This window comes from Lepidochelys kempii, chromosome 3, assembly GCF_965140265.1.
Source record: "Lepidochelys kempii isolate rLepKem1 chromosome 3, rLepKem1.hap2, whole genome shotgun sequence".
Lineage (NCBI taxonomy): Eukaryota > Metazoa > Chordata > Testudines > Cheloniidae > Lepidochelys > Lepidochelys kempii.
Genome location: NC_133258.1, coordinates 3,905,962 through 3,919,506, shown reverse-complemented (window position 1 = coordinate 3,919,506; position 13,545 = coordinate 3,905,962). Strand labels below are relative to the sequence as shown.

The 13,545-nt window shown below is 58.2% G+C and overlaps 1 protein-coding gene across 1 annotated transcript in view; it reads right to left on the bottom strand.

Moving 5' to 3' along the window:
- The window catches only part of KCNK3 (potassium two pore domain channel subfamily K member 3), a 77,644-nt gene extending 73,977 nt beyond the window's left edge, over positions 1 to 3,667 (bottom strand). Inside the window, exon 1 of the mRNA XM_073335530.1 lies at positions 3,318 to 3,667. Within this exon, the coding sequence (XP_073191631.1) occupies positions 3,318 to 3,600 (283 nt within the window). The 5' untranslated portion in view covers positions 3,601 to 3,667. The remainder of the gene's footprint in view (positions 1 to 3,317) is intronic.
- Between the last annotated feature and the right edge of the window lie 9,878 nt (positions 3,668 to 13,545).

Here is a 13,545-nt window from a genome sequence, read left to right as displayed (position 1 = left end):
GATGAACAACACAGATGTGCAGCCGGTGAGGGCTATGGCTCCCAGCACGCAATGCTCCACTGGGAGCCGAGACATGCCTGGCCACTTGGATCCAGGCAACACTGTGCATGCTGCGGCCTGCACCTCTGTACCCACGAGGAGGCCAGCTGCAACCTGCTCTGTTTAATGCAAATTAGAGGCCCCATGCTGCAAGCTACCATCTGCTTCCTGCAAGATGCTGGGCGCCCTGGCTTCTGTTGCCCTCCGGAAGGAAGGAGCCGCCCAGCCCTGTGAGGTACTGGATGGAAGTCATGGCCCTGCGGGGTCTGTGCATTGAACTCCTTGGCTTGGGTTGCCCCAGGGTTCGATATTGTAATGATGGAAACCGCTAGGGAAAAGACTGTCTAGAGTAGACATGGGACCCAACCCTGAATAGCCAGGCTTGCTACAGGAGGGATCCTGTCCCCACCCCATGGATCGGAACAGAGCCACTCTGGCACCCTAAGCTACCAGCCGCCCCATGGCTGCTGCACTTCAGTGTGGGGGGGCCAGTATATTTGCAGAGCCACAAATCAGCCAGCCTGGCTCTCCACCTGCCCCCCACCCCCTGCATAGCCAGGCTGGAAAGGCCCCCCAGAGGGCATGTGTGTTAGTGGAGCGGGGTGAATGAGGAGAGGAAAGCAGAGGGCAGGGAAGGGGCTGGCAGGGGGAAAGAGGGGAGTGGGAGAAGGAAAGAACGAAGCCAGCCAGGAGGGAGGAGCTCAGGCAGCCGCAGCGTGGAGTCCAGACGTAGGGCTGATAATTGGTGTGAGTCCATCCCCGTGTGCTCCCGCTCCAGAGGAAAACACGACACAGCTTAGCAGGATTTGGGACAACTGGCTGCCCGCTCAGCAGGCTGGGGCAGGGCTAAGGGGCATCGTCAGGGTGTGTGTGTGGAGGGGTACAGGACTGGAACCGGGGGGGGCTGCGGGTCAGGACTGCAGGGCGTTGGCACAGCGGGGCAGCACTGGGCCAGCAGGGGGTGCTGCAGCTAAGGGTTGAGGTGCCCTGGCAGGTTGGTTTGGAGCCGGAACAGGTGCTATTCCAGCTCCTGATTGAGGCCTGCCCCACGTCTGACCTCACTGTCGCTGTCTGCACGATGGCTGCATGCCAGCCCACCTGCTCCGGTGTCAGCAGAGCTAGGAGCCACCCGCCACCTCCGGGGGTTTTAACACCACATCGAAGAATCCTGCTCTGAGCCGGATTCCATGACAGAGGGTTAGAAACACCAGTCTCCTGTCTACACCAGGGCTCACGGGGCTGCTAACGCTGGTGGAGTTCGGCAGGGGGTAGCCAAAGGGGGGAACACTCAGGCAACTTCCCTAGTGCGGACGGGGCCACTGCGTCTGCCACGAATCCCTCCCTTTCCTGGGACCAAAGGAAGATCGAAGACCACAACAGTGGGAGGGAAAACATCAGAAGTGGGTTGTTTTTTTATGGGGCTTGGTAGCAAAACAAGACCCTTGCGCGAGTGACGGCCAAGGCGGCTTTATTCTAAGGGATGATCATCTTCGAACTCCTTGGAGCCGTTTGCAGAGATAACCCTCGGTGGAACAAGGCAAATGCAGACAATGTGAGGCCATTTAATGAGGTTCTGCAACCAAGACGGCCCGGGCAGACAACGCGTCCTCAGCCAAAGGGATGTCCTAAATCAACCCCACAACAGGGAGATTTGCTTCAACACAGGAGCTCACAAAGAGCTGCCAACGGAGTCTTTAAAAAAGAGCAGTTTAGAGTAGACGAGACTAGACCCGGCCTGGGTTGCAGCAACATCATCTGGAATCCGGAAGGGACTTGCTCCCGGCTCTGGATCCAGTTTGCTCACTAACACCCCAGGCGCCTGGCACCTGATTCTACTCCAGATTTTGCAGCGGTGTAAATCAGGAGTGGCTCAACCGGAGTCACACCGGTGTAAAAATGGGGGTCAGAAATGAATCCGGACGCTGGAATTGGCCCTTCCTCGCTGTATCAAACTGCACCAATCTGCATCTGTTTCAGAAGCGGTCTTGCACCGGATTCTGTTCAGACTGACGCCGCGGTACATCAGGAGCAACTGCACGGGAGCCCGGAGGCGCTATAAGAGCCTAAAACAGGCGTGAGATCCCATTCAAGCCTGCCCGGCAGCAAATGGGCCAAATCAGTGCTGAGTTGGGGGTTGGGGCTCTTGCCTGCTAACTTCCCCGGCTGAGAAGAGCCATGCCCGGGTGGGGGAGGGCGCGAGGTCCCACTTTGGGAATCGCTTCTGCTTCTACACGACACCTTTTAAAAATACCCAGGAGGGAGGAACCCTCCGCAGCCCCAGCAACAACAAAAGCCAAGCCCCGGGGAGTGGAAAGCCGCCCCCCCCCCCCCGCCCCGCCTTTGTTTTCATGCCTTGCTGAACGGCAAAACAAGCGGCGAATCTGCAAACAATCCGCCCCCCCCTCCCCTTTTTGCACGCTTGCAAATTGCAAAACAAGTGCGTGCGCGTGTCACCGTGCAGAAAACCCAGCCCCAGAGCAAAACGCAGCCTGGAGTTTCCCAGGGGGTCCCAGACCGCTTCTCGGGGAGGAACAGTCCCTTGCCAGCAGCTTGCAAACCCTCCAAGTCAGGCCCGGCGCCTCGGCTCGGGCGCTCCCGCCTGTGCCTGCCCCATGCCCTCGGCACCCCCCCACAAGCGGACTGACGGGCTGCAGGGCGCTTTCCAATTCTTCCCCGCTAATCACCCCCCTTCGTTACCCAGATCAACCAAACCCCGCGCCGCCTTCCCTGCAATCAACTCGACTTCCCTACACCACGGCCCGAACTCCTGCTCCGGGCCCCTTTGCCGGGGGAGGCCTCCGGGAATTGGAAGTAGCCCAGGACTGGGGCTGACTCCGAAGGGGTCCAACCCTAGAAGATCAGGGTTGCAAGGGACCTCAGGAGGTCATCTAGTCCCACCCCCTGCTCCAAGCGGGACCCATCCCCCACTTTTCGCCCCAGATCCCTAACGGGCCCCCCTCAAGGACTGAAGTCGCAGCCCTGGGTTGGGCAGGCCAATGCTCAAACCGCCGAGCTATCCCTCCCCCCCCCCCCCCGGTGCAAAGCGAACTAACCCGGGCTTTTAAGGACGGGGATTAAAAGGGGATGGAGAGAGAGTGTGGGGGGGGGGGGGCGTCACAGGGGGGGGTTCCCACCACGCGGAAGCAGTCGCAGCCTCCTTTCTCCGGCCAATAACCTCCCCCCCCCGCCGCTCCATAAAAGCCGCTGGGGAGGGCGGGGTGGGGGGGGCGGAGCCGCCCGCCGCCCGGACGCCACGGGGATGGGCGCGCCGGCCTTACCGATGGTGGTGATGACGGTGATGGCGAAGTAGAAGGAGCCGGCGAACTTCCACTGCACGCCGGCCTTGTGGGGCTTGAGCTTGAGCACCACCCGCTCCAGCTCCTTGTAGCCGTCGCCGCTCAGGTTGTATTTGCCCCTCAGCTCCCGCTGCTTCTCCTCCAGCCGCCGCCGCTCCGAGGTCTCCTGCTCCGACTCCAGGGCGTCGAAGACGGCGGCGCCCACCAGCAGGTAGGTGAAGGTGCAGATGATGAGGGCCAAGGTCCGCACGTTCTGCCGCTTCATGCTGCGGCCGGCGGCGGCGCCCGGGCGGCGGGCGAGGGTCCGGCGGCGGCGGCGGCGGCGGCGGGAGCGGGGCTGGCCTGGGTCATGGCTGCGCCGACGCACCCCGCGAGCAGCGGCGCTGGGGCCCGGGCTGCGCTCGCCGCCGACTGGCGCGGGGTGGGCGGGCGCCGCGGGGAGCTGTTCGTTCAGCACCACCCCCAGGAGAGCCGGCGCGCCCCGCCGCGGCGCCCCGGCCGGCCATATAAGGGCAGGGGCACACGCGGGGAGACACGCGGAGCGGGGAGAGACACACACGGACACGGGGCGGGGAGACACACACAGAGAGAGCGGGGAGAGACACACACACACACACACACACACACACACGGGGCGGGGAGAGACACACACGGACACGGGGCGGGGAGACACACACAGAGAGAGCGGGGAGAGACACACACACACACACACACACGGGGCGGGGAGAGACACACACACACACACACACGGGGCGGGGAGACACACACACAGAGCCGGGAGAGACACACACAGAGAGCGGGGAGAGACACACACACACACACGGGGCGGGGAGAGACACACACACACGGGGCGGGGAGAGACACACACACACACACACACGGGGCGGGGAGAGACACACACACACGGGGCGGGGAGACACACACACACACACACACACGGGGCGGGGAGAGACACACACACACACACACACGGGGCGGGGAGACACACACACAGAGCCGGGGCGGGGAGACACACACACAGAGCCGGGAGAGACACACACAGAGAGCGGGGAGAGACACACACACACACACACACGGGGCGGGGAGAGACACACACACACACGGGGCGGGGAGAGACACACACACACGGGGCGGGGAGACACACACACACACACACACACGGGGCGGGGAGAGACACACACAGAGAGCAGGGAGAGACACACACACACACGGACACACACGGGGCGGGGAGAGACACACACGGACACGGGGCGGGGAGACACACACAGAGAGAGCGGGGAGAGACACACACGGACACGGGGCGGGGAGACACACACAGAGAGAGCGGGGAGAGACACACACACACACACACACACGGCGGGGAGAGACACACACACACACGGGGCGGGGAGAGACACACACGGACACGGGGCGGGGAGACACACACAGAGAGAGCGGGGAGAGACACACACACACACACACACACGGGGCGGGGAGAGACACACACACACACACACACGGGGCGGGGAGACACACACACACACACGGGGCGGGGAGACACACACACAGAGCCGGGAGAGACACACACAGAGAGCGGGGAGAGACACACACACACACACACACGGGGCGGGGAGAGACACACACACACACGGGGCGGGGAGAGACACACACACACACACACACGGGGCGGGGAGAGACACACACACACGGGGCGGGGAGACACACACACACACACACACACGGGGCGGGGAGAGACACACACAGAGAGCAGGGAGAGACACACACACACACGGACACACACGGGGCGGGGAGAGACACACACGGACACGGGGCGGGGAGACACACACAGAGAGAGCGGGGAGAGACACACACGGACACGGGGCGGGGAGACACACACAGAGAGAGCGGGGAGAGACACACACACACACACACACGGGGCGGGGAGAGACACACACACACACACACGGGGCGGGGAGACACACACACACACACGGGGCGGGGAGACACACACACACACACACGGGGCGGGGAGACACACACACACACACACACGGGGCGGGGAGAGACACACACAGAGAGCAGGGAGAGAGACACACACACACGGACACACACGGGGCGGGGAGAGACACACACACAGAGCCGGGAGAGACACACACAGAGAGCGGGGAGAGACACACACACACACACACGGGGCGGGGAGAGACACACACACACACACGGGGCGGGGAGAGACACACACAGAGAGCAGGGAGAGACACACACACACACGGACACACACGGGGCGGGGAGAGACACACACACAGAGCCGGGAGAGACACACACACGGGGCGGGGAGAGACACACACACACACACGGGGCGGGGAGAGACACAGAGAGAGAGAGCGGGGAGAGACACACACACACACACGGGGCAGGGAGACACACGGACACACACGGACACACACACACAGGGAGCCGGGAGAGACACACACAGAGCAGGGAGAGAGACACACAAACACACACAGAGAGCAGGGAGAGACACAGACACACTCGGAGTGGGGAGACACACACACACAGAGCAGAGAGAGAACACACACACACACACACACACATACACAGTAGGGAGATCACACACACCTCCAGAGACATACACACACACAAACACAGAGTGGGGAGAGACACACACAGAGCAGGGAGATCACACACGGAGCGGGGAGACACACACACACAGAGTGGGGAGATCACACACACAGAGCAGGGAGACACACACACACAGACACACACAGACACAGAGTGGGGAGATTACACACACACACATAGGGAGAGACACACACAGAGCGGGGAGATCACACACACACAAGGAGGTGGAGATCACACACACAGAAGGACGCACAGGGGGAAATCACACACAGAGAGCAGGGAGACACACACAGAGTGGGGCGATCACACACACACAGGGAGGGGGAGCTCACGCACGCCGGGGAGCTCACACACGCACAAGGAGGGGGAGTTCACACATGGGGGGGGAGATCACACACATACAAGGACACACACGGGGGGTGGGTAGAGGGGGATGCCCAGGGAGACAGCTGAGTGTCTATTACATGCATCTAACGTCCCAGCCCCCTCCCCCCCACCCCCGCCACTGCCTCTGGCCTGGGTCTGGTGTGGGGCCAGGGCTGCCACTAGTCACAGAGACCCCCAGGGGAGTCTGACTCCAGTCAAAGTGCAGCCACCAGGCTCAGGGGCTCGGCCCACCGAACGCTTCCTTGGTGGCTGAAAGCAGGCAGGGCAGGGAGAGCCAGAGAGCTGGCCAGAGAATGGGGTGAGGGCAGTGGGAGCTGCTCTGGGGAGGGGCCTGGCAGGGATCCCGGCAGGAGGATCCGGCTCTCTGTAACACTCTGGGTGCCAGGGCAGATTTGGTTTCGAAGCAGTTTGATTCCTGGGCTCTGGCCGGGAAGCTTTGGGTCAGAGCCACTAAAGCAGCAGGGGTGGGAGGAAGGCTGGGCTAGCACACAGGGCACTGGCTTGGAGATCTGGGCTCTGTTTCTGGCTCAGCCACAGACTGTCCTTTTTTTGGGGGGGGGGGCGCGGTATCTGTGCCTCAGTTTCCCATCTGTAAAATGGTGATAATGCCTTGCAGGGGTATTGTCAGGATACATACATTAAAGACAGTAGGGGGCTCAGATACCACGGTAATGGGGCCAGACAAGCACCTACGTGGATAGAAAACTGGAATGCATCCGATGAAGTGAGCTGTAGCTCACAAAAGCTCATGCTCAAATAAATTAGTTAGTCTCTAAGGTGCCCCAAGTCCTCCTGTTCTTTTTGGAATCATATGGTTTTCCAGCAGCTTAAGTGAGCGTAAAAGCAGGTCCCCAGTCCTCTCTCATGCTAAGCTCCCACTGACTTGAATGGGATTTTTGTAAGAGAGGGGGCTGCTGGGCTGGGCTCTTTTCACACCCCCTCCGGAGCAGGTCTATCATGTTGCACACAGTTCCTGAACTGGTGCAAATCAGTCTGGCTCTCTCTACTCTTGCAGTCAGCCTAGGTCTAGCTGACCCCCCGTTCTCGGCAGTGCATCATTCTACTAGCAGAGACCAGGCTACAGACTGTAAATTCTTGGGGACTCTACATGCCTTTCTGATCTGTTTCATATACAGCACCAAGCACATTGTCATTGGCAAGCAAACAACGATCATTTATGCCTGTTTAGACTGGAAATGGGCACATCTTGCGAAGTCCAGAACCAGATCAGGATCTGAAATCTCCCAGAGTGTGACGGGCATTTATGATAGGTGGATCTGGTAGCAGTAACTGTAATTACAGTTGTTCAACTCTTCCCATCTTAACACCTTGTGTTGCTTATAATTTTGCCAAACTTTAGCTGGGCTGAAATTTGCCGGCTGGGTGCCTGCCTCGGGCTGAAGTTTGGGGGAATTTTTCAGCCGAAATGGATCAGCTGCGTCTGAGAACAAGGGCAGCAACACAACGGGCGAGTGTGCCATTTAAAAAAAACGGACGAGCCGTTTAAATGCGTTAAATACTGTTAAAATGCGGTTGCACCCCTCTCCTTTGGAGCAGGGACTTGAAATTTGGCCTTGGTGTCAGGAACATGCCTTTTGCCATCCCTGTGAAAATCCACCAAAATCAGAGCAACCTAAGCCTTCGAAAAATTGCAAGTTCACACACGCTCGGTGGAGACGTCTTAGAATTTCACGGCTACCATCTCTGATGATTCTGTTTTCACTGAGCACGCTGCATCCTCCCACAGCCCTAGCCCATAGGGTGACTGAGCGTGATCCAGCCCCGGAGCTCGCTCTCCTGTGCTCCCAGGCCCCCGCCCCGCCCCGCCCCACTCCGCTCCCTGGTGTCCACGCGGTTTGGAGGTGGAAGCCACCTGAGCCGAACGCAGAGAGGAAAAGAGCCAGCCTAGAGGTGGGAGGGAAAGGAGTAGATGGGACAAGGGGCCTGGTGAGAGTGGAATGGGGGAAGGAAAAGCCATGGTCTGGGGTGGAGACGTGGAGGCTGGAACTTGCAGGGCAAAGAGACTGGGACTAGGGATGGAGGCTAAGACTGGAAGCTGGGGTGGGGAGGGGACTGGGAATCAGTTGGTAGTGTAGGAAACGGAGATCAGATCCCTGAGAAGAGGCGGTGGGGGGGACACACCTTAATTCTGGCCTTTCCCAACTTTTGAGTGCTTGACTTTGCAACCTGAATGTTCCTTTACTGGGGGGGGAGGAGAGGTTGTGTGTCATTGATATATATACATAGCTGGGTTTAAGACAGCTACGGTGTTGGTGTCTCTTCATCATAATACAGATGAGCTGATCGGTATTCTCGACAACATCACATGATCTGAAATGAAAACATCTTTGTTAAAACTGGAAGGAATGTTATTAGCAGCCAAACATCGGGGACAAAGAAAATGATAAATTACAAATAGTGGGCTTAAGCACATAGGTAATCAGCTGCCAACACCAGAAATATATTACAATTGTACAGCTTGCATATAGCAGTACTTTGAATACCTGAATGTGTGCAGTTCAGGACAGCATTGTCACCCACAGCGGCCAAAGTCTGTGATAATATTGGGACTAGAATCCAGGAGTCCTGGCTCCTAAGGTTCTGCTCCACTTACCGGGCGACTCCACTCACAGACAAGCAGCTCCCTTTTAAAACTGCATTTAGACATTGCTTGAACATGGTTTGAATGCAAATAATGCCGAGTGTGAAAATTCCCCTGAACAGACGCGACCAGGGCTCATGGGGATGGAAAAGCAGGAGAATGATTTAATGCCACCGTCGCTCCTGGACCGGAACAGGGCACCAACGGGTATCTACATGGTCAAGGTAAATTAACCGTGATCTGTCCCTCCTCGGGGAGCTTCCCTGGCCCGCAGAGGGAACAATTAGCGTTCACATCTCACTTTAAAAAAACGATATATTTTTCGACATGTAAAATCCACTCGTTTGACAGGCTCCAGGCACGCATAGAACAGCGTAGCCGCAAGCGCTGCTGATTCGCCCCAGCTGGGGATCTGGCACCGGAACCAAATCAGCCAGAATGGATTCCCCGCCCTGAAGCAGCCGCAGAGCTCCCCGGCAGCCAGCCACCTCGCTGCCCTTAGGGGTCAAGTCCTAGGGCCAGACCCTGATCTCATGTACACTGGTGTAAATAGGCAGCAACTTCACTGACTCCCATGTGAGTGAGCTCAGAGCCTAGCTGAGGGGCCCCTGAGCCTCCTGGTCCTGGTGTGTGGGGGCTGTCAGCCATAGCTCCTCTACTGAGCCTGCCTGTCTCAACAGCACACAGCTGAGCAGCCTGGCACAGAGGCATGGAGAGTTGCCCAGCATGGACCAAGGCGAATGCCCTGTGGGTGGGATTTGCCCCCCACTCAGTGCCAAGGGGGTGACTGGCACACAGCAAGGGCCAGCACCGCAGAATGCCCCATAGGCAGTGTCACCCTCAGCGCTGCCTTAGGGTTACCGCGTTCTGAGACGGACAGAAATCCAGGCTGGAGACTTACCAAACTCCTCCCGTGTCTGGAGGAAGCCAGATCCATCCCCAGACATCTGGAGTCCTGGACCGACACAACGCCCTGGTTTGCTTCCACGCCATCCCACTTTGATCTAGAGCATATCTTTTAGCACGTCCTCCAGCTGTGAGCTGACAGGGCCGGTGGTGGAGAACGCCCCCACATACTGAGCTGTTCCAAAGGTTAATCACCCTCATAGTTAAACATTCGCACCTTATTCCCCACCTTAATTCATCTGGCTTTGGCTGCCAGCCACGGAGGATTATCAATCACTATTGCTAGCCTAGCCCGCTCTTGCTAAGGAAACGCTGAGTGGATGCATTACTGCAGTGACCCAGGAGCTCTGAGCTGTCGCCATGCGGCACACTGCAATCGCTCAGAGCTTCCCCATTGCCAGCGGGGATCGGATCCAGGTCCTCTTGCTCCAAAAGCCCACGCTGCTGCCACCCGCTTGCACGATAGGAGAATCTCCCCCAAGCTGCTGCTGGTACAGGAGCTATGACACACAGGTGAGGAATTATGGCACTTCTGCATGGCCACCAGACTCCTGACATCAAGGGATCGAGGAAACAAGCCCCCCTTGGCACTAATGAGGGCTATGCATACTCGAGGAAGTGAGCCACGGATGTACCTGTTACAGCCTGAGTGGCGCATTGAAACTGTGAAATTCGGCAACAATTGACTATTAATATTTAATAAATCTGAATGTAACAGAAAGGGATTCTCTTCTCGGCCGCTCCCCAGCTTCTAGCTATCTCAGTGACCTCCCTGGCCATTCAGCTACTGACTCTGGGGGGCAGCAGAAGAGGCCTGTTATGATCAGGGCTGCATTACAGGTGTCTGCCTGCGCTGTGTCTGGCTGAGTTGAAATTTGCCCCTGTAGAGCGGGTTCCTCACGAGCCTAATTAATCAGACATTTTAGCATGGCTAAATGTAATGCAAACGAATAGGGGTTTTAATGCAGCTAAATGTAAACGTGTACATCTGGGAACAAAGACTGCAGGCCGCACTTACAGGGTGGGGGACTCGATCCTGAGCAACAGGGACTCTGACAAAAATTTGCAGGTCATGGTGGATAATTAGCCAAAGATGAGCTCCCTGTGGGCTAATGCAATTGTGGGATGTATAAACAGGGGAATCTGGAGTAACAGCAGAGAGGTTATTTGACCTCTCTATTTGTTCTTGGTGTGACCCTGCAGGAGTCCTGGGTCCAGTTCTGGTGCCCACAGTTGAAGAAGGATGTTGATAAATTGGAGAGGGGCCAGAGAAGAGCCATGACAATGTTTAAAGGATTAGAAACCTGCCTTGTCGTGACAGAGTCAAGGAGCTTTAGCTTAACAAAGGGTACATCTGCACAGCAAACAAACCCCCATGGCCGTGAGTCTCAGAGCCCTGGTCGACTGACTCAAACTTGCAAGGCTCATGCTGCAGGGCTAAACTGGCAGTGGAGACATTGGGGGTCCGAGACCCTCCCCCTTGGCTGGGTTTCATAGCTCAGGCTCCAAGCCCAATCCCAATGAGCTAAGCTGCTCTTTTCAGCCCCGCAGTGGGAGCCTAAGTCAGTTGACCACCCTATTTTGAGGACTCAGTCTGGGCTTGTGTGATGCACGCAGAGCTCAGGTGAGCAAGGGGTGAGTTATACCCCAGGAGAAAAAGCCGACCTGCTGCAATAACATGATGCTAAATGTTCCAGCCTGTAGAAGCCAGTGACGGGGGGCCCAGGTCTAACCTGATCTGCGCCAGTGCAAGATACCTGCCCCCTGCCGTGGCAGCTGGAAAGAGCTGGCTGTTTGCGAAGTGGTTACAAGCAGCGCGAGGCAGAATGGATGAAGGGCAGCTCGCAGCAAACAGCTGGCCCCTGTCTGCTCAAATGCTCCAAACGGATTTGTCAGGGCGCAGCCTGCTGTGTCCCTAGGGAGATGATGGGGCTGCACCCCTTCCTCTAGCCATGCAGCGAGCACCCCGATCAGCAGGATCAAAGGAACCAAGGTGCTTTGCAGCAGGGGAAATGGCTGTTTGGGGGTTGCCTGCTCTCCCTAGCAGGTCCCATGCTTTGCTCCCAGCCCTGTCACTGGGGGACACCTTGTCCTGCCCTCCGCATGTCTGCTGGGATCCTCAGTATCCCTGGGCTTGCAAGTCTCAGGCAGAGCAGAAGAGAGGATTCTCCTAGGCTAGTCCAAGGTGATGCCCAAGGCTGGCCTGAGGGGTATGCAGCCCTGGCCAGGGCTGGGAACCTCTGAACTAACCTGTCTGGGGCCCAGCTGCTCCCTCCCAACCAGGGCCTCTGTGCCTTTTGGGAGGTGATACCCTGCATCCACCCCGCCTCTCCCGCACTGCTTAGCAACGGCGCAGGGTGCCGGAGCATCTAGTGCCGGCTCCAGTCACTGCCGCGCTCCCATCAAACAGCAAAGACAGCCCCCACCTCAGAGCGCTGCCCCGTGGGTCGCCAGGCCGGCCCAGTGCGGGCACCACTGTCCACCGGAGCCTGCTGAGTACGTTTGTGGGCATAACTCACGCACCAAGGGCAAGAGGCGGGAGTGTGAGCAGGGGCAGGCTCCCGTGGGGCATGCCCAGATTTAACGCTCGCCTTCTCACTCCCTCCGGTTCAGACCTTTCCTCTGCCCCCACACCCCCCCTTCACAGCTCCTCGCTGAGTGAGTCACACCAGCTCAGAGTCAGTGGGCCAGACTGGGTCGGGCCTTGGAAGGGGCAGAGCTAGGCCCTGCATAAGGGGTCTGAGGCGCTGTGGGGCTGGAGGCTGCTGGCTGAGGAAGCAGATGTATGTTGCCCCCAACTTAGCCTCCCCTCTGAATCCGGTCCTTTGGCTGCAACTCTTCAAGTCCCACTGCAGCGATACAAACCCAGCGCCAGGGGCTGGGGAATGGGAACAGGGTGGACGGCCTCGGGGCTGCTCTCAGTCACTCCAGGAGCTCTGCAAGCACGACAAGCCAAGGATCTAGCCGGTCAAGCCGATGGCTAAGTGGCTGTTGGATGGATGTGGGACTGAGCCCCACACCTGGACAAGCCCATGTAAATGTACAGCTCTGGGCACGTTGCTTTTGTTATCAAGGGCGGGCCATTGAGTCAATGGGTTTGAATCCCGGCTCCAGCACTAACCTCAGGTGAGTTTCTGGGTCTCTTCTCGCCGGATGGTGAATGCATCTGGAAAAGCACCATCTCTGCCTGTGTATCTGGGCAGTCCCTTGTGCGCCGGGGCCCTGATCTCAGCTGGGGCCTTTACCTCACTGTCGTAAGACCCATTGCAAAGCCCAAAGTCCTCACCTGTTTCCTACTTTGCCAAAACCATTACGGCATGAATGGGAGTTTTGCCCAGGTGAGGACTGAGTGAAAGCTGTGGTACGTGGCCCCGACTGTTCCTTTGGCAGGAGAGAGAGTGGCGTACCAGGCCGAGATTGGGTCCCTCTCTGGGGGAATAACCAATTGCTCCCTGGTCAGGGTGTGGGGATGATCTTGGGACGGGAGGCTGAGTCCCCAGCAAGGTGGTTAAGCCGCCCATTGCTGTTCACTCTGGAGCTTGCCTGAGAGCAGGTTTTGGCCCCATGCAGCTCTGTTTTTGCTTACCACAAACACCTTGCTGTTTGCCAGATGGTGCCGGGCAGCGTTACAGAACAGAAAGCAACACAATCTGTCCCTGCCAGCTGCCACCGCCCCCACCGCTGCGGCTCTCGGGCTGTCTTAGGAACAAGCAGCCA